The sequence below is a fragment of the Panthera leo genome, chromosome B3 (genome assembly GCF_018350215.1).
Source record: "Panthera leo isolate Ple1 chromosome B3, P.leo_Ple1_pat1.1, whole genome shotgun sequence".
NCBI lineage: Eukaryota > Metazoa > Chordata > Mammalia > Carnivora > Felidae > Panthera > Panthera leo.
Window position 1 is genome coordinate 62805699 of NC_056684.1, and position 21852 is coordinate 62827550.

A 21852-nucleotide genomic window follows, 5' to 3' on the forward strand; every position below is an offset into this window, starting at 1 on the left:
GAAAAGACACCACCTATTTGGCGTCAGGCAAAATAAAACCTAGAGAGACACTGCCTTGTTTTTCTTTCATAAATGTAATTACCCTTTTACTAATTCATTAATTAACTTTCTAAATACCTACTATACCTACTCTAGGCGCAGTGTTAGAGGCAAAAGAGGGTTACTAGATTCAAGCAGCTCATCTTGACCTCTCTGAATTTTCTGGATAACAAATTTCCATAAATTTACCACCCACTCTGTGAGGCATTGCCTCCTTTTATTTGTCACTTTTCTCCACTGGTTCCTGCACAAGAAGCTCAAACCACAAATATCATCCAAGCCAATCTGCTTCTCCGTGTGTAATGTCTCAGGAAAGATTACACGAAATATACATATACTTCAAAAAGACAATATGGGGGTGCCTGGGTGGCTCAGCCAGTTGAGCGTCCGACTCTTGATTTCCGCTCAGGTCACAATCCGAGGGTCGTGGGATCGAGTCCTGCATTGGGCTCTGTGCTGATAGCATGGAGGCGGCTTGGGATTCTCTCTTCCTCCCTCAGCCCCTACCCCAGTTGCTCACACGCAATAGTTGACTACTAATGGCCAACGCTCTTGCTCTACCAGTGGTTCTCACCCAGAGGCAGTACCCTTTCAGGGGGAGTTTGAAAATGGTGGGGTCTTGTGGTTGTCTCACAGATTGAAGAGCACTTCTAGCATCACTGGGTAGGGCCAGGGATACAGCAAGCCCTGCATGGTGGAGACTCATCAGCAGTGCCCCTAGTAACAGAGGGACTCAAAATTCCTTTTTCCTCTAGGGAATAAAACTTCCATTAGGCCCAGAAAGCTATTGCTACTCTAAGTTTTAACACCAACCACATTTTAAAACTAAGTATACAAGGGTTCTACTGGTTCTCACACGTTTATCTTTTTCTTTTTTTAATTTATTTTTATTTTTGGGGAGAGAGAGAGTGTGTGCACGCACGCACACACACATGCAAGCAGGGGAGGGGCAGAGGGAGATGGAGAGAGAGAATCCCAAGCAGGCTCCGTGCTCAGCGCGGAGCCCAACACGGGGCTCGATCTCACAACTGTGAGATCACAACCTGAGCCAAAATCAAGAGTTGGACGCCTAACCAACTGAGCCACCCGGGTGCCCCATCCCTTTCTTCTAGATTGTTCCTCTTTCCAATTTAGGAAGAATTAAACAAAAATTAACACATCAGAAAAGAAGAAAAAAAGAAAGAAGAAAATTAACACATCAGAAAAAGCAAACAATTGGTCACGGGGCAAATATTAGTATCTGGAGTGACTATTCTACCACTGTAAGCAGACTTAACATGAGACAGGTTTCATAACAATGTTTACTGATGTAGCTTTGATGAAATACAGGTGACAGGGAATGAAATTTTAAGGGGAATGGAGGCAGGAAGAAGAAAATACCATTAATGTCAATCTGCTTCCATGATGTCAAAACAGAGAAGTGATGTCACATCAAAAGGTATTCATAAATGTACTCACACATCTGGATAGGTTGGTGGGCATTTGACCCTCAAATCCACTTTCACGTATACTTCTTCACCAGTTAGGCCCTGAGGGTACAGAACTAAGTTGATTTCAGGAGCCTCATTGACCTAAAAGAGAAAAAGAAAATCTTTTTTTTTTTTCCCTGCCCCAGAGAGCAAACCATGAGCAATTAAGATAATGACCATCTAGCTCTAATGTTCAACTTTTCAAATAGTACGAGTCGTTGTACTTTTATATAGGTGTTCGGTCATCTTTTCCTAAAGTGTGGTTTAAAAACAAAACCCGTGCCAGAGAGACTGCATTTCCCCTTTCAAAGTTATCTAAGGAGTGAGCCAAACATTCCGCGTAAGCTTCCATTCATTCAATAGGTGTTACTGAGCGCTGATCACATGATTTTGCATGGGTACTGATCTACAGGCTAGGAGTACAGGGGTAAATTCAGACAGACATGAGCCTAACTGGCCAATACAGATAAGAAGGCAAATGAGTATTCTCAGTAGTGATGAGTGCTGTAAAGAAAACAAGGCAGGGGCACCTGGGTGGCTCAGCCCATCAAGCATCCAGCTTTGGCTCAGGTCAGGACCTCACCGTTCCTGAGTTCCAGCCTCGCATTGGGCTCTCTGCTGTCAACACAGAGCCTGCTTCAGATCCTCTGTCCCCCCTCCCCACTGCCCCACTCCCCGCACCCCCCGCTCACTCTGTCCCTCTCCTGCTCTCTCTCTCTCAAAAATAAATCAACATTAACAAAAAAAAAAAAAAAAAAAGAGAGAGAAAGAAAGAAAAGAAGGCAAAATGATAGAGTCAGACAGGTGTGCCAAGAAGGACCTCTAGAGCAGGAAGAGTTTCAATTGGAATCTGAGTAATGAGATAATAACAAGTGAAAACCTTATCATGGAAATCTGATGGCTCTTCTAACTTGGACATGCTTCCATCCAACTGCTTTTCGCCAAATAACTAAATATTCTATTTATTGTTCTTTAACTTATTAAATGTGTTTTTTCCAAAAAAGGTCTGAGGCAGCTGATATTATCTATAATATCTATATTATCTATAGTATCTATAATTATCTATAATTTCATCCCTGAGAGAAGGGACGCTGAGGGAAGAAACGTGTACTCTCCTGGTCCAGGCACTTCACCAACTGTGCCAGGTAGGCCCCATCTCCATTCTACAGAGCAAGCAGCTTGGGCTCAGGAAGTTTCCATTTCTTGCCCACAGGTACACGGCGACAAGGCCAGATTTCAGATCCAACCTTGACTCCAAACCTGTGTCTTTCTCATTAGCTGCTCCCTTGCTAGTGCCGATCCGAGTTGCTGGGGCTGAGCCTTGACTTTGTCTTGAAACACACAAGTAGCCAGGGCAAAAAGGGAAATGTGACATTCTTTCGCACTTCCCAGAAAAGGAAAGGCATAAAAACCTTTCAGGGGCAAGAAAGCACTTAGCAACACTAAATTCTAACAGATATTTACAACACACGGCACCCCGAATTACATAATAAACAAAATTCTCATCAACCATGCGTATGAAATACATAAGGTCAGTTTTCATGAGGCTTTATCCTAATCCTTGCTGAAAGCTGCGGTAAGGCTCTGCGTGGTCCTGGAAGGGTTAAACACCCTGTGAGCCAGGAGGTCTTTTATCTATTCATTCAGCCATCGTGCCTCATCACCCACACTTATTGGGCATCGCTCTCTCAAGCACTGGTAGCACACCAAAGAGAGAAAACAGACGTGGTTCCAGCTGTCACGGAACTTGGGAACACAAATAATAAATACACAGGTTCGAGTTCGGAAAGTGCTGTTGAAGAGGTGTGATGCCCTTGAACGGTGATGGAACAGGGCACCCCAAAACACGCCACTTTGGCATAAGCATTATTTTGAGCTAAGGGTTCTTAAAAACAGAAGGTGCACGAAAGGCCCTCCAACCTTCTCGTTTCTTCCTGAAAGCAGGCGATAAAACTCTCATGTGAAACATGCCCTCCTATATATTAAGAAGGAAATCTTCTCACTACCAGAGACAGAATATCGAGGCCGAGAGAATTCTGTACAAACAGAACTTGGTAAAAGGATTCTTGTCTTTCTTCAGCCTCCCCAGATTTGTTAGTTACTTTTCCACAATTCCCTCTCTTTGTTCAACCCGCCATCTAAACACTGAGGTCTGGCCACTTCTTTGGGTCTTCATTTTCCTATGGGGTTTCCTATCTACGTGTAAAAATCTGTATGCTATTCTCCTGTCGATCTGCCTCATCTCATATCAATTAAATTCTCATATCTAGCCAGAGACCCCTAGGAAGACAAAAGCAAAATCTTGTCTCCCTACACTCTAATTAGAGAACGACTGGCAGTGGATGTGAGGGAACATACTTGGACGTGGTCATCAGGAAGGCCCATCTGAGGATATCACACCTCAGGTGAGACAAGCCAGAGACGGAGCATTCCAGACAAGGGAAAGGCACGTGAAGAGGTTCAAAGTGAGCAAGAGGTTGGTGTATTCCAAAAACCAAAGGGAGGCCAGCACGCCTGGAACAGAGGAGGGATGCGGAAACCAGGTAAGCAGGTGTGATGAAGATTGGCCGGGGCACAAAGGGCCTTGTCAGCCAGGTGAAATATCGGGCAGGGTTTTTTTGTTTTGTTTTGTTTTGTTTTGTTTTAACATTTATTTATTTTTGAGACAGAGAGAGACAGAGCATGAACGGGGGAGGGTCAGAGAGAGAGGGAGACACAGAATCTGAAACAGGCTCCAGGCTCTGAGCGGTCAGCACAGAGCCCGACGCGGGGCTCGAACTCACATACCACGAGATCGTGACCTGAGCCAAAGTCGGACGCTTAACCGACTGAGCCACCCAGGCGCCCCTCAGGCAGGGTTTTAAGATGGGAATGATATGATCTAACATATATTTTGAAAGATCACCTTGGTGGCTGAGCAAAGAGTGAACAAGGTAGAGTAAGAGCAAGGGTCAAAAGCTACTGTAACAATTCAGCCTGTGTTGGTAGCAGAGGAGAAAGAAGGTGTATGTGAGATAAAGTGGACAAAAAGACTGGGTCTCCAGGGAGGGAAACGGAAGGAACAGGCCTTGTCCCAGATGCTCCTGAGGTGGAACAGGATGAGGACAGAGCCCACCCCCTGCTGGGGTAACACGGGCCTGTAGGTGACCTTGCCAAGAGCAGGCTCCACAGGCACCGAACGCAGACCCTGGTGTGATGAGGGGTGAAGGTGAGACTCAGTGAGTCTAGACAAGCCCTTCAGTGAGGTTTGGGTTTGGGCATTAAGTGCACAGAGAATGGGGCCACAGACAGAGGAGGATGTGAAAGCAAGGGAGGTATCTCTTGCTCCGTCTTTATTTTTTTTTTTTATTATTTTTTTTTTTTAACGTTTATTTATTTTTGAGACAGAGAGAGACAAAGCATGAACGGGGGAGGGGCAGAGAGAGAGGGAGACACAGAATCGGAAGCAGGCTCCAGGCTCTGAGCCGTCAGCCCAGAGCCTGACGCGGGGCTCGAACTCACGGACCGTGAGATCGTGACCTGAGCTAAAGTCGGCCGCTCAACCGACTGAGCCACCCAGGCGCCCCTTGCTCCGTCTTTAAAGATGAGAGATACTAGAGCATGTGAGGATGTTGATGGGAAGGAATACTACAGAAGAACTGGAAAGAGACACAATTAGGACCTATCAGAGGGCAGACAGCCATGGATCCTGAGCACAAGAGAGACAGACAGGAGGAGGGGCCCTTCTTTAGAATGACAGAGGAACATGAGAAGAACAAGCAGGGAGAGGCTGGTGGGTTTCCGCGGAGGAGCCTCAAAGGTTTGAGTGTGAGACTGAACTAACAGGGCTCCAGGCCTCCTAGTTCCCCTCTAACCACCGCAGACAGCCGTTCCCTGCTCTATATATTAGACAGAACTTTGCATAGGAAGCATTTAGCTGCTAAGAGCAGCTAAGATACTTAGTTGCTAGGAAGAAAAGGAAAGATTATTGCCATGACCAGCCAGTCTTCTTCAACAGACTCACTTTTGGAGAAACTTTTTCTTATGGAAAATTTCAAACAAGAGCTGGTAACGATACAATGAACTCCATGTGCCTACCATACAGTTTCAACAATTACCTACTGATGGCCAACCTTGTGTATCTATATGTTACCCCTACCCGCAAACACCACCTGAGATTATTTTGAAGTAAATCTTTCCAACCAGTCTTTGCTGTTACTGTTATTCATTTTCTAACAAGAATCCAGCATGGTAGCGATGTAAAAATTGAGAGAAAGGCTAGACTCAAGCAAAATTTTACCAGTGCTTTCTCCACCAGATCAAACCTTTTCAGCCTTTCTCATCTTACAGGCCACAAAGTTTGGAAAGACATTATGATCACCAACTTATCATTTTGCCAAGAGAATACTCTTTCGGGAGCGCCTGGCTGGCTCAGTCAGTGAAGCATGAGACTCTTGATGTCAGGATTAGGAGTTCAAGCCCCAAGTTGGGCATAGAGAGCTTACTCTAAAAAAAGAAAAGAAAAGAAAAGAAAAGAAAAGAAAAGAAAAGAAAAGAAAAGAAAAGAAAAGAATGAAAGAAAGAAAAGAAAGAAAGAATGAAAGAAAAAGAAAGAAAGAAAGAAAGAAAGAAAGAAAGAAAATACATTTTTCCTCCCTATTATATATTCATTTCAGAAAACAGAGAATGCTGTAGTATCAAAATTAGGAGGGGGGTCAATTTATCTTATACTAATAAATCTTCACTTAGAAAAAAGAATATGGGGCCCCTGGGTGGCTCAGTCGATTAAGCATCCAACTTTGGCTCAGGTCATGATCTCACGGTTCCTAAGTTTGAGCCCCATGTCAGGCTCTCTGCTGTCAGTGCAGAGGCTGGAACCTGCTTCAGATTCTGTGTCTCCCTCTCTGCCTCTCCCCTGATCGTGCTCTGTCTCTCTCTCTCTCAAAAATAAACAAACATCAGAAAAAATTTTTTTTTAAGAATAAAAATAAAAAAATAAATCTTCACTTACACATTATTCTGCCTTTCATTTTCTAACTTGGCTGTTGACCAGTGAAAATTTTATTTCAGAACAAACCAGTGAGAATATTGCTCTAACTCTGTATGACTAATAGCTTACAAGAGGCCAAAGAAATAGGTAAGAAAATGAGGGGAAATGCCACACAAATGGTTTTCTTAAAGTAAAATACTCACCACCTGACAAGCCCAATGTACGATGGGCAAGTCAAGATGTTATAATGCAAGCACATCACCCAGGAGTTAAAGGAGTTAACAGCAGATCTTCTGTTTTTGAAGCAAGATGAGAGTAGCCCTCTATAGCTTCAAGGAGCAAGAATTAGGTCAACGTAAGCAGAACTAAAATTATCAGCAAGCTGCGTACAAACAGCAAGCTGATTTACAAACGTAAACCAAAGGATAGGTCTTTCCTGGGCCCAGGGTGGAAATGAACTTCCAACACACAGACACGTACCCCATGAAGTGAGGTATCCCCGGACAGGTAAGATAGCAGATCCCTTTTGTCTTCATCAAAGAAGTGAAAAGTGTATGTCAGTGTAACTAGGCCTTACAGGAAATGGTACAGAGAGCCCTTCACTGTGCACCCAGAGTCACGGGAACAGGAAGCAACCTTCAGAAAAATGAGGCCGATTGGGGGATTACACAGGTTGAAGATATTCCTTACTAAAGGGAATGCTTAATAAAGCACAGTGAATCCAGTTACAGATTGCTGGCAAGCCTCAGGGGAGGAGGCCTCTGGGGCAGTACCTGAAGCACAAGGGGGAACAGCATATACAGAACACTGGGGCCTAAAGAAGTTGTAAGCACCCTGCAGACCCTCCTGGGCTGGACCAGCCATATACCATGCAGGTCTAGTAGTGTTCCCGTTATTTCCACAACAGGACACCAAGCACAGCAGTGACAATGGCGGTGAGCCAGGTAATGCCAAAACAAACTCTGAGGAAGAGGAAGGAGTTTTGTAACAAAGTGAAGCGACTCCTGGGTGCGTAGAGGTTGCAGAGCTTTACCAGGCGCACGAGCCCAGTGACGGTGGCTTGGATGAAGGAACAGACCGAGGCCACTGAGGAATGACCTACTACTGGATGAAATCTACCAGCTTGTCTGGTTCTGAGTACCAAGTAAAACTAGCTCCAAGAGCAGGGCACTGAGCTATCAGGTGTCTGTTACCCATTTTTTTTTTTTTTTTTTTTTCTTCAGAGAGACAGAGCACAAGTGGGGAAAGGGCAGATAGAGAGACAGAGGGAGAATCCCAAGTAGGTTCTGCACTGTCAGTGCAGAGCCTGACGTGGGGCTTGAACTCATGAACCGTGAGACAGGACTTGAGCCAAAATCAAGAGTCCGGTTCCCCAAGTGACTGAGCCACCCAGGCACCCCCAGGTGTCTGCTACTTTTGAGGCCTTTATCTTTGGCTCACAATTTAACTGGATCAGAATGACATTCTTCACCATAGGACATAAACTTCAGGGTATTTCCCAGCAGACTATTAATTGTTCCCCCAATATCCATTCTCTCCCTATTTCTTGGCAACAGAGCTCCTGATTTTTTAGTTGGATGCAATCCTTTGCAGCTAAGTGTGGCCATTGGGTTAATCACTGGCTAATAAGATGAAAGAACTAACACAGGCAACTTCTTCATCCCTATCTCCTTCCTGCTGACTGGAATGCAGATATGATGGTTGGAGCTCAGGCAGCTATTTTGGGCAATGAACAGAAATTTAGAAAAATCCCTAGACCCCAGACTTCTGCTTGCAGCAAACTGAATTTTGTTAAGTTTTCTTTAACATGTAGCCAAACTGAATCCTACCCAATACAGGCACATTGGGGGTGGGGGGGGGGGGGGGGGGGGGGGGGGGGGGGGGAAGAACAGTCCAGGAAAAGTGACTTTAGACATAAGAACAAACTATTTGCCAGGCTTTCCTTGAGCAAACCGGGAGGCTTCTCAACATGAAAAGAGGCTTTTAGACAAGCTATGTTTAGGATAGCAAGCATTAGCTCACATAAAAGCATTCAAGGAGTCCTGGAGCTGAACAGGGCTCCATTAAAAATGATGTAACAATCAGGATGTGCTGGGGAGGGGGTAAGGAGGGGATCCTTTGTGCATTTGAAAGATAAATGGTTATTAGAATAGTGTTGGTAAAGTTCTCTGACTTAACCTACACAAGGAAATAACAAATTCCTGGAATATTTGCAGGCAAATAAAATAAGGGATAACCAAAAAATTTTGAGAACACTAAGGAAGAGGAAAACACAATGCAGAATGTATTAGATACAAAATATATTAACTATAAAACATACATGAGAAAAAAAACAATTTGTTTCAAAGATTAAAATGCAAGTGAAATGAAAGCAGCATAAAAAGTAGCAATGGAAGCAACTATAAAATAGAAGTTGTATGTGCTTCTCCTTGGGATCGTGAAGCCAGATGCTCTCCTCCACTGTTACAGAGGAGCCCACAGCCAATGCCCCCACACATCCCCTGCTGCTGAGTCTGATGTGCTTTTCTCTGGGCACTTCCTAACACTCAGGGCCAACAAAATAAACTGGTTTAAGAATGTGTCTCTTTTCTCCTCATTAAGATAAAAAAAAAAACTTCTGCACAGTGAAGAAAACAACAATCAACAAAACTAAAAGGCAACGGAGGGCATGGGAGAAGATGTTTGCAAATGACGTACCAGATAATGGGAGATGTTTGCAAATGACGTACCAGATAAAGGGCTGGTATCTAAAATAAACAAGGAACTTACCAAACTCAACACCCAAAGAACACATAATCCAGTGAAGAGATGAGCAAAACACATGAACAGACATTTTTCCAAGGAAGACATCCAGATGGCTAACAGACACATGAAAAGATGCTCAACATCAGACAGGGAAATACAAATCAAAACCACAATGAGATACCACCTCCCACCTGTCAGAATGGCTAACATTAACAGCTCAGGAAACCACAGATGTTGGCAAGGATTTGCAGAAAGGGGAACCCTCTTGCATTGCTGGTGGGAATGCAAACTGGTGCATCCGCTCTGGAAAACAGTGTGGAGGTTCCTCAAAAAATTAAAATAGAACTACCCTATGACCCAGCAATTGCACCACTAGGTATATATCCAAAGGATACAAATACGTTGATTTGAAGGGGCACATGCACCCAATGTTTATAGCAGCACTGCTGACAATAGCCAGATAATGGAAAAGAGCCCAAATGTCCATAGACTGATGAATGGATAAAGAAGCCTGATAAGGCAGCCTGCTTGAGATTCTCTCCCTCTCTGCCCTCCCTCCTCTCAAAAATAAATAAATAAAAACTAATAAATAAATAAATAAATAAATAAAAACAAAGTCATGAAAGAATTAAAAGAAGGAGTCCCTGGATGGCTCAATTACTTAAGTGTCTGATTTCAGCTCAGGTCATGATCTAGCGGTGAGTTCAAGCCCCCCCCTCAGGCTCTCTGCTGTCAGCTTGGAGCCCACTTCTTTTTTTTTTTTTTTTTTTAAATGTTTATTTTTGAAAGAGAGAGTGAGACAGAGTGGGAGTGGGGGAGGGCCAGAGAGAGGGAGACACAGAATCGGAAGCATGGAGCCCACTTCTTATCCTGTTTCCCTCACTCTGCCTCCTCCCTCAAAAATGTTTTAAACATAAAATAGCTGACAAATGAATAAGAAAAAAAAAAATACATGAGGTGCTTGGCTGGCTCAGTCAGGTGAGCGTGTGACTCTTGATCTCAGGGTTCTGAGTTCGAGCCTCACACCGGGCACAGAGACTACTAAAAAAATTAAAATAAAGTAAAATAAAATAAAATAGACAATACAGCAGGAAAAAAAAATGTTTCATCCACCTACTGGAAAAGATGAAAAAGCCTGACGTTCACAATATTGGCAAAAATGTAGGAAAACAAGGACTCTCATATACTATTGGGAGGTCCAAGGACAGAAGCAAGCTTTTGGGAGGAAACTTTGCAATGGACAGACATCAGATTATAAATAAACAGACCTTTGCTGACATGGAAAATAAGCCAAAATAATTAATAATAAACATGTAACTCTAGAGTAAATTAAATTTTAATCTAGTAGTATCTGATCTTTAGTATATAAAATAATTTTTAGCGTTCACTCCCAAAATGTTTATAAATGATATACATATGCTCGTAAACTGAAATCTACATAATAACACATCCCCCCAAAAAGTTCAAGAAACCCGAAACTTATTCAGGTCAATAAATTCTGATCTGAATTTATTGGCAGCAAAATCGGCAGCAAATTGGCAGCCTGACATGATGAGGCTATTAAAAGCCTTTATTGATCCCAGTCAGTGTGAATAGCTGAACATTCACATTTCATGGTGTTTAATTCTGGATGCTGCCCCCCGCCAGCCCCCACACCAAGGTATGGAATGTGCACACAGGGACGTGAACACAAACACTTCTGAATTTTTAAAACTAACAACAGATCGCTAGCGATTTCGAGAAAGGATTGTGGACCTGCGTAACCACTCCCTGAAGACTGGCAAACAGCAGGTGATAATAAGTACTTGTTGAATGACTACACTTCTGCTTCTGGTTAATGGCCATCAGTTATTTGCCTGCAAGGCCTATGAAAGTATAGAGGCTATTCACCCTGGGCCAGGAGCCACAGACAGCTATCTGAATTCTTCTACCAGCCTTTCATTGCTTTTGTTAATCTTCTTTCTTGTTACAAAGACCACCAACTGTAAATTCTGGGATTACTGATATCCCCACGCACAGCAGCACCTTTTCCTTTCATTTTTCTGCAGCCTTAGAACTTGATAATTAAGCATGTATACGTAAATAAAGTAGCTTGGAAGGGAAGTCTTACAGGCTTTGCCTGGAGTACAGCGGGTACACCTTGTAACTCCCATTTCGGCTGTTTAATGGGCCTATGTCCTGATTCTCAGTGTTTAGAAAGAGAAGTTACCAGATCGCCAGAAAGTTATGTTTTTATTTTAGTATAAGGGGGATATTTACCTTTTTTACTACTTCAGGTTAAAAAAAAACTCTTGAAATTTAAGCACTAGAAAAGTAAGGTCCCTGGGGTGCCTGGTGGCTCAGTTGGTTAAGCACCTATTTCGGCTCAGGTCATGATCTCAGGGTTCGTTTGAGTCTGAGCCTACACCAGGCTTGCAGATGTCAGCAGAGCCTGCTTGGGATCCTCTGTCCCCCCTCTCTGCCCCTCTCCCATTCACACCTGTGCTCGAGGCACTCTCTCTTTCTCTCCCAAAAATAAACAAACATTTAAAAAAGAAAAAAAGAAAAGTACGCTCTCTGAGGACCGGAGGTTTGATCTGTTTTGCCCTGGGCTGTTTCCCTGATGGCTGGAATAATAAATATTTAATGAAGGAAGAAGCCCTTGGAAGACAGAGGGAGAAGGTTTGCCTCTGAAAGCTACAAAGAAGATCCTGTTTGTTGAGGAAATCCTGGAAGTGTCCATAAGACAGATGTGAAATGCAGGAATTACAGGCAGATGAAGGGAGGTCCTACTTGTTAAATGACAATACTCAGAGATAATTCTCCAAAATTGGGGGAAAAACCATCAGGGTCAACAGCGTATAATAAGCCTTTACTCCATGACAGAAAGGGAAATAATATTTTAAACCAAATGTCATTTAAAAGGTCTAACTCAGCGCACTCCTTTGCACTCTCCTTACCGCCAAGATGAATATATTCTATATACTCTCTGGTAAGTTCCTTCAAGGAAGTTCCTCCACCTCCGAAAACAGAGAGGACACCTGGGGAGTACAGTGGGGTATAACACGACTTATAGTTTTGAACACAAAGGAGGGTGAAACTTAAAGAGAATTCTGACTGGGGGGATCCGTAAGGTCTGTGAAAGTCGCCCAAAGCGTTCTCAGAACAAAGTTGCAATCATCTCTATGATACGCTGTTGTATCAAACTCAAGGGCTTTCCGGGGGGGATAGGACAAGGCTGGAAGGAGGCAGAGATGTTACGGGGTGTCAGTGGAAATGAGAAGCAGTGTCAGGTAAGGGAGAGGAGTCCACCTGGAGACAAGGCTGTGAAAGAATTCGGCCCAGGTGGGGGTTCCGGAGACCAGCCAAACGGCTGCGGGTGCAAGGACCAAAAGTAAGCGTGGGTGGAATCGGGAGAGACTAAACGACTGAAGAATCCCAAAAAGGGCCTGTGGCTCGGCCTCGGCAAGGCCGGGCCTGGCCTAGCCAGGGGAAGTCACAGAGAAAAAGCTGGGCCGCAACACGCCAGCACCGTCCGGGCCAGCCACGTTCCTACCGATCTGCACGCGTCCGGCCGCAGGTCCTGGAAGTCGGCGCCGTAGATGGCCTCCAGAGCCTGCAGCTCGTGCTCCTGCCGCTGCGGGTAGCTCTCCGGCGGCTCGTCCGGGCCGCGCCCGGGGCCCCCACGGCCCCCAGCCATGGCGACGCGGAGGCCCAGGCCGGCCAGCCGTGCGGTGGCGGTGGTGGGCCCGGGGCGGGCTCCGGAGCTGGGCTGGGCTCTCCAGACTGGCCGTGGGAGGGGTTCGGCGCCGGGGGCGGGGCAGTGGGAGGGGTTCGGCGCCGGGGGCGGGGCCCCACCGGCGACAGCCCTGGGGCGGAGCGAAGCTCCCCAAATTGCCTCCAGCGGCGGGAGGAGCCCCAGCGAGGGAGCCAGGGAACAATGGGCGGGATAGGGCTTTGCACCGGTATATTGCGGGAGAACTAGAGCAAAGAAATCTGCAGGAACGTGAGAAGTTAAATCAGTGAGAATGAAATGATAAGGGCAAATATTTTCACGAAATAAGTCTCTTTAACAGAAATGCCTTGGGCTTCTTTACGTTAGCACCGGTAGTGACAAGAAACTCAAAAGGGCAGACTTTGATGAATTTTCAAGGCCCTTAGGGTCTAACCTTGAACCTTCCCAGGAGACTACTAGGAGTAAAGATCGTGACCTCTACTTCCCGTCTCCCCAGCTTCGTGCCCCCAGCCAGAGTCAACCCCTTAACGATGGATTCAACATCCCGTGCATGTCCTGTCCCTACATTCCCATCTTTAAGAATCTCCGGTACCACCTTGCAATTTCAATTGAAAAATTCCTTTCCCTCAGGCATCTTCATGAGCTACGGTCCCCTGAAGAGAATTATGTCCGATGGCCAGTTTACTTAATGTGAACCTAGGAGGTCTTTCTGTTATATCCTGCCTCCAATCATATTTTTTCAAGTTTATAAAATAAACTACCTACCTAGACGTTGTCATGGCACTTCATTTTCAGTTACCTACTAATGCAGCGCGTCAATTAAGAATAATCATATTAGGGACACCTGAGTGGCTCAGTTGGTTGCGCTTCCAACTTCAACTCAGGTCATGGTCTCACGGTTCCTAGGTTCCAGACCCCCCTTTGGGCTCCTTGCCCCCCCTTGGGAGGCCTGGAGCCTGCTTTGGATTCTGTGTCTCTTCCCCCACCCCCGCCCTTTCGGCTCCTCCCCCACTCGTGCTTTGTCTCTCTCAAAAATAAATACACATCTTTTAAAAAATTAAAACTAGGGGTGCCTGGGTGGCTCAGTCGGTTAAGCGTCTGACTTCAGCTCAGGTCACGATCTCCCGGTCCCTGAGTTCGAGCCCCGCGTAGGGCTCTTGGCTGATGGCTCAGAGCCTGGAGCCTGCTTCGGATTCTGTGTCTCCCTCTCTCTCTGCCTCTCCCCCGTTCATGCTCTGTCTCTCTCTGTCTCAAAAATAAATAAACATTAAAAAAAATTTTTTTTTTTAAATAAAAAATTAAAACTAAAAAACAATAATCATATTACTGGGGCACCTGGGTGGCTCAGCTGGTTAAGCGCTGGACTTTGGCTAAGGTCAGGATCTCATGGTTCCTGGATTCAAGCCCTTATCAGGCTCTGGGCTGATAGCTTAGAGCCCAGAGCCTGCTTGGGATTCTGTATCTTCTTCTCTCTCTGTCTCTCTCTCTCTCTCTCTCAAAAATGAATAAATGAATAAATAAAAAAAATAATCATATTACCTCAAGTTAGATTTCAGGTCTCAGTGACACTTCTTTATCTACCTTTCCTACCCCTGTACTGTTTGCTAAATAATGATTGCTTAAATATCTTGCTGTCATTTATCACTCAATTCTGGCCCAGATAACACCCTTATCTGGCTCAGATAATGTGATAACACAAATGTAATCCTTTGACCCAAGGCTTCTTCCAACCATCTTTTCCTTCCTTTCCCTGGGATTCATTCCCCCCCCCCCCCCCCCCCCCCCCCCCCCCCCAGTGTTGTCTAGGTAAATGGTGCCACCCTGCCCACCTTGGGCCAAGCCAACAAAGAGGGATTCTGCATTCCTTTTCTTTCATCTTTCACATCCAGGTAGTCCATTTCTTCAGTCTGTCCACTTCATTCCCTCTCATTACCACTAACTTAGTTCAAGCCACTATCACCTCTTCCTTGGATGACTTCAACAGCTCAAAAAACAGTCACCGTTTTTCATTCTTGCCCCACTTGACATTTTTTCCTATTGTATCCAGAGTAATGTTTCTAAATCACAAATATGATACCACTACAATCTTTACAATCCTTCAATTTCTCCATTGGTGTTTCATTTAAAAACTCTCAAATTATGGAAAATTTGAAACATATATCAAAGTAGAAGAAATATTATAATAAACCCTCCTGTACTCATCACCCAGCTTCAACAATGATAGATATCTTGCCAGTCTTATTTCATTTTTCACCTTCCATTCCACCTCCCTGAGGATTGAATCTCAAAGAAAATCTCAAACATCATTTTTTTTTTTATAAATACTTAGGTATGTATCTCTAATATGCAAAGACTTTTTACAAACATAATGTCATCCTTACTGATTAAAAATGTAACAATTGTTTAACATCATTTAATACCCATCTATGTTCAAAATTCTCTATTTGTCTAAAATTGGAATCTGTACTGGATGATGGACCTATAAATGACATAATCAAAGCAATCAGCAAAATTTGAGGGGGATGGTGTTTGTAGATTAGATGGCAGGAGTATGTTAGTGTTCATTTCCTGACATTAATGGTACTCTGGTCACTTAGAAAAACGTCCTTGTTACTAGGAAATTTCCACTGCAGCCTTAATAGGTAATAGGAATATGCAGTTAGCTCTCAAATGATTCAGAAAATAGAGGGAGAGATGATGATAAGTCACATGCAGAAAATGGGCTATTGGGGAATTTAGTAAAAGAATATATGAAAGTTCTTTGGACGACTCTTGTAACTTTTACGTAAGTTTGAAGATATTTCAAAGTTGAAATTTCACAATAAAAGAAACTGACAAACTGTTTGCCAAAGTGGTTGTACCATTTTAAATTCCCACCAGTTTAGGAGAGTTCTAGGTATTTTACATCCTTGCTAGTAATTGGTATTGTCAGTCTTTTATATTTTAAACATTGTAATAGGTGTGTAGTAATAATTCACTGGGTCTTAATTTACATTTTCCTAATGACTAATGATGTTGAGCATTTGTTCTTGTGCTCATTTAGCATGTATATTTTTGGCCTGTTCAAATCTTCTGCCCATTTTATTTATTTATCTATTTATTTGTTTGTTTGTCTGCTTAAATTTACTTATTTTAAGTAGACTCCATGCCCAGCAGGGAGCCCAATATGGGGCTTGAGCTCAGGACTTTGACATCAAGACCGGAGCTGAGATCAAGAGTTAGATGCTTAACTTGACTGAGTCAGCCAGGTGTTCCTCTTCTGCTCATTTCAAAACTTGAGTTACTTGTTTTCTTATCATTTTGTTTTGAGAATCCCTTATATATTCTCAAAGTAAGTCCTTTCACAGATGTATGATTTACAAAGCTTTTCTCCCAGTCTATGGTTTCTCTTTTCATTCTCTTAACAGTGTTTTACAAAAAATTTAGTTCTTTTATTTATTTTTTTGCCTTCCACCTCCCTCCCCCATGTAGTCCTTACTTTTGAGGAAGTGCAAATTTATCATTTATCAGTTTTTTTTCTTCTATGAATCATGTTTTATTGTGATATCCAAGAAATTTTTGCCTAACTCAAGATCACAAAGATTTTTCCCTATATTTTCTTCCAAAAGTTCTATAGTGTTAGGTTTTACATTTAGGTCCCAGCATGCAGTTTTAGTTAAAAACTTAAATATATACCTACCATATGACACAGCTATTCCACTCAAAGGTTTTTAACCCAGAGAAGGGAAGGCACATGTATGTGAATATCCATGACACCTTCATCCCCAAACTGGAAACAATCCAAAATGCTTATCAAGATACAGGTGATGGAAAAATTGAGGTAAAAATAAATTGAGATCTATCAATATAATGGGATACTATCCAGCAATAAAAAGGAATACACTATCCATGTAGTAATAAAATAAAAGAATCGCAAAGTAATTGTGCTGAGTGAATAATGCCAGACGTACATACACTATGTTCCATTTATATAAAATTCTAAATACAAACTTAGTAATAGAAGATAAGTGACTGGCTGGGATAGGGAGGATAGGGATAAGCCAGAGGGAGGGATTCCAGAGGGACAAGAAGAAACTCTTGGGGCTCAAGAATATGGACATTATTTTGATCGTGGTGATGGTTATGCTCTCTTCAACAGCACATATACTAAAATTGGAATGGTGGTGATGTTTTCACAGATGTATGCATGTATCACTATCTATCAATCTGTACATTTGAGTATATGCAATTTATTGTATGTCAGTTATACTTTAATAAACTGTTAAAAGAAAAAGGTCATTGTTTTGCTTTGTTTTACAGTGTTGTGTTTTGTTTTGTTTCCCAAATCAAGATCCAGATAAAGTCCACACATTGCATTTGGTTGCTCTTTGTCATTTGGTTAGCTCAGCAGGCTTGGGATGTACAAACTCTGTACCTTCCAAAGGAAAGACTGGCCCTTAAGTGGATCCTTGGAGATAACTTCTGAGTCCTTGCAGCATCCAGCCTGAGAAGAGCATCACGGCATAAGTAGGGTTTACAAAGAACTTTTCAGAATACCCCAAGCTTTTCTTGTTCTCCAGGCCTTCTCTAAACCCTTAGATCAATTCCTCAAGGAACAGTCTCTACTCTCCCATTTACTCCTTGCTTCCCCAAAGTACCTCTCCTGATCTTACCGTTTCCCCTTACCTTCCCAAGGAAAAGATGCCAGATTGGCTGTTGTACCCCAAATCTTAAAAACCACAATCCCTTTTCCCTTCATTTTTTAAGGTTATTTTAACTGGATGGGGAATTCTGGGTCAATAGTTTTTTTCTTTCAGCTCTTGAAAACTGTTTTGCAACTTCCTTCTGGCCCATATGGTTTCAGTGAAAACTCTGCTGTCATTCACATTGCTTTTTTACCCTATAGGTAATGTGGTATTTCTCTTTGGCTACTTTCAAGATATTTTTTTTCTTCTTCTTCTTCTTCTTCTTCTTTTTTTTTTTTTTTTTTTTTGGTCTTAGGGTCCAGAGTTTGACCATGATGTGTCTTGGTGTGGATTTTTGCCACACCAAACTTCTCAAATCTCTAGATTTTTGCCAAATATGGAAAATCTTCAGCCATTACTTCTTTGAATACTTTTCCTGTGCCCTGCCTTCTTTTTCCTCTCCATCTCAGAGGTAAAGGCACTTATTTGTTCTTGAAGGTTGGTGGCCTGGCAGCCAGAAGCAGGAGAGGTAATATAGCTTCTGCTGTTCAAGAAAGTATGAAATAAAAATTACTTAGTGACTTTTGTATTACTTTGTGGGTATTTGTGTACATTTACACATTATATGCCCTAATGAATCTTGTCCTTTAAATTCTGGAATAAGTTAATATAAGTTAATAATATACTTTTATTCCAAACCTGTGCTATTAATTCTAAGTCAGACTATGAGTCATAGGATTGTATAGTCATATCTCAACTTTTAGCAAAGAAGATATTACTATCTTGATCATTTAATTAATCATAATAGGTCTGAGGTAACTTTTGACTCCTTCCAAAAAAAATCAAATTTATTCTTAAAGGATATATTTGTTGTGATCAGGGATATAGGAAAGAGTGTGCCGACTTCTGAAGTCACAAGATGATGTTGGAGTCACAAAAAGAGGTTGAGAAGTCCTGATATTCTTCAACAGCTAACCAGCTTCCCAGAGTGATTCCTTTAAAGGTGATAATACTCATGTGTATTTTAATTTTGGCATATTTGCTATTAAAAAATAGTCAGGTTTGTTCATGTGCATGTATGTGTGAGACTACTGAGGCTACCTGGGGGAGGGGAGTATTAAAGCTTCCACCTCCCAGATATTTGTGATGAATTTAATAGCAATTTATAGGTGTAATGACTATTACAAAATTAGGAAACTGAATTGAGAGACATATTCATGATTTATATCATTAGAAAACCATTTCCCAGTTCACATATTGAGATAATTTACAGTACATGGGAAGACTGTATCTTTTAAGCAGATTACTGCTTTGATGCAACTTAGCATATTAAAAACTAAGAACCACAGAGTAAACATATTTATCCCAATAATGTAAAGGCAAATTTCTGGACTTCTAAATCTTCAAGTGAAATTTTCCAAAGCCACACTGTCCTTTGCTAAATGCAAATTAAGTAGTTCTCACATTTTTTGCAATACAAGGCTTGTTAGGCAGTGTTTGATTTAAATATACAAAGAGAATTATTTTTCTCCTTTGATATTTGTTAAGTGTAAATAAACAGAAATGGATCTTATAAAGTTACCTTTTATTGATTTCTTATAATGTGCCAGCTACCGTTAGAGGTTTTCATTACTTGAATATTTTATAGTCCACAAACTAACCTTACAAAATAGACATTTTAAAAAAGTAATCCCTACACCCAACAAGGGGCTCAAACTTACGACCCTGAGATCAACAGTCACATGCTGTACTGACTGAACCAGCCAGATGTCCCCCAAATTGGCATTTTTATCCTTATTTGGTAGATGAGGAAACTAAACTTAGAGAGGTCATGTTAACTGCCCAGTGTCACAAATGGAAACGGTAGAGCAGGCATTCAAACCCAGGTCTAACTGACTCCATTCCCCAGAAATAAATCCATACCTTCCATTCCCCAGAAATAAAATAAAGTCTGTGCCTTTTTTTTTTTTTTAATATGGAACACTTTATAAATTTGTGTGTCATCCTTGTGCAGGGGCCATGCTAATCTTCTCTGTATCATTCTAATTTTAGTATATGTGCTGCCAAAGTGAGCACAAGTTTGTGTTTTCTTAAATATGCAGGCCCCAGTTTTCATAATTATATCTGGCAGGATAGTCTGGGTTATGCTATGATATTGAGCAGCTCTGAAAATCTTGGTTGTTTAGTATAATCAAGATTTATTTCTCGCTCCTACAAAACTTGTTGTGGGTCTGGATGGCTCATCAGGGCTACCCTCCCCTTATCCCAATCCACAGTGGTGGCTCAAAAATATAGGCTACCTCTGGGGTGCCTGGGTGGCTCAGTTGGTTAAGCATCTGACTTCGGCTCAGGTCATGATCTTGCAGTCCATGGGTTCGAGCCCCATGTCAGGCTCTGTGCTGACCGCTCAGAGCCTGGAGCTTGCTTCAGATTCTCTGTCTCCCCCACCTCTCTGACCCTTCCCAGCTCATGCTCTGTCTCTCTCTCAAAAATAAAAAAACATAAAAAGAATTTTTTTTGAAATATAGGCTACTTCTGAGCCCATGTTTTATCTCTTCCAGTTCCACCCAAGATCCCTTCCACTACTGCAATGACAAGGCAGCAGAGAGACTTGAGAATCACAAACAGCTTTACACTGCCACAGCCCAGAAATGATTTGTCACTTTTGCCCACGTATTGTTAGTCATAATAGTCACATGACCCTGCTCACTTGCAAGGGCAGCTGAGAAAAGTAGTCTTCTGTGTATCTGGAAGAAGAGAATAAGATAGTGTTGAAACCTAATAATAGCTACATAATAACATGCATTAGCCATGTCTCATACAGGCATAGAAATAGCCATGTGGAAATAGAACCCCTTGTTCCAGATGGGTAGCCAGGGGCCATAAGGACCCCTCTTCTCTCTGCAGGCTGCTGCTTGGGCTTACCAACTCCAAACACTCCCATTTCTCCAGTTTTTCTCTTCTTTTCACTTTTAGTGAGAGGCCACACCCGGGCAGGCGAGGATGTGGTGTCAGGGACCAGAAGGAGGAGAAGACCCTCAGTGAAGAAAGGAGAGAAGGGAGGAAAAAATAAAACCCCAGGCTCCTCCTCACTTACCCCCACATCTTGGGCTTTTTAATTATCCTAAATCCTATTCCATCTCTTCTTCCTGCTACCTAACCCCCTCCCCCTGTTTAATAAATGCCCAAGAAAGTTGGAATCTGGGAATTCTCTTGAACATAGATGAATCCTATTTTTTTTTTTTTTAATTTAAGTTCAAGTTAGTTAACATACAGTACAGTCTTAGCTTCAGGAATAGAACCCAGCGATGTATCTCCTACATATGACACCCAGGGCTCATCCCCAGAAGTGCCCTTCTTAACGCCCATCACCCATTTAACCCATCCCTCCACCTTCCACCCCTACAGCAACCCTCAGTTTGTTCTCTGTATCTAAGAGTCTCTATGGTTTGCCTCCCTCTTTGTTTTTATATTATTTTTCCTTCCCTTCCCCTCTATTCCTCTGTTGTGTTTCTCAAATTCCATGAGTGAAATCATATGATACATAGATGAATCCTATCATAGTTTATAATTAGGGAAAGACATGTTATTACCACCCACATGCAAATTTTGCCTACCACTACACCATAGTAATATAAGGAAAAAAGAAAAGAGAGACAGAGTGGGCTTTTTAAAATTATCTATTACCTTATTTGTTCTAGGCAGACTTTAATTCGATGAGACCCACCCACAGTAAGGACAGGAATCTTCTTTACTCAGTCTGCAGATTCAAATTTTTTTAAAAATTTTTTGGTAATGTTTGTTTATTTTTGAGAGAGTGGCAGAGAGAAGGAGACAGAATCCAAAGCAGGCTCCAGGCTCTGAGCTGTCAGCAGAGCCTGATGCAGGGCTTGAACCCACGAACTGTGAGATCATGACCTGAGCTGAAGTCTGACACTTAACTGCCTGAGCCACCCAGGCGTCCCTGAATAGTGTTTGGCCAAATACCTGAGCAAGTCAAGTGGTCTAGTCAAGTTGACACATAAAATTAACCCTCATATCTATCTCACATGGTTCCAAGAATGAAAATCCCTAAGCAAATTCCAGTAGGTATACGATTAAGAAAGGTGATTGGAGAAAGCTATGAGAAACTGTTCTATTCCACACTACTGTATTCCTGCCTTCCCAGCAAAAAGGCATAAACTTTTGTTAAATGAGTGAATTACTGGCATAAGAAGAATTACTGGCTCTTTTAAATGCCATGGAGACTAA

The 21852-nt window shown here is 42.4% G+C and overlaps 1 protein-coding gene and 1 non-coding gene across 5 annotated transcripts in view; both read right to left on the reverse strand.

Annotated features, from left to right (window-relative positions):
* Positions 1-12941, reverse strand: part of EIF2AK4 (eukaryotic translation initiation factor 2 alpha kinase 4) — a 98484-nt gene extending 85543 nt beyond the window's left edge. For 3 of the 4 annotated variants that reach the window (XR_006203648.1, XM_042942440.1, XM_042942442.1), the window contains exons 1-2: positions 12758-12941; positions 1498-1610 (exon numbers count right to left, since the gene is read on the reverse strand). Coding sequence is in view for 3 of the 4 variants with exons in the window: in XM_042942440.1 (XP_042798374.1) it covers positions 1498-1610; positions 12758-12901 (257 nt within the window). In the remaining variant the exon portion in view is untranslated. Of the gene's footprint in view, positions 1-1497; positions 1611-3866; positions 4126-12757 lie in introns of those variants that run through there. The other variant, XM_042942441.1, reaches the window with a different exon arrangement.
* Positions 12942-19570: 6629 nt separating this feature from the next.
* LOC122223273 lies at positions 19571-19677 on the reverse strand. The gene has a single exon (XR_006204159.1). It is a non-coding gene; the product is annotated as a U6 spliceosomal RNA (small nuclear RNA).
* Positions 19678-21852: the final 2175 nt, after the last annotated feature.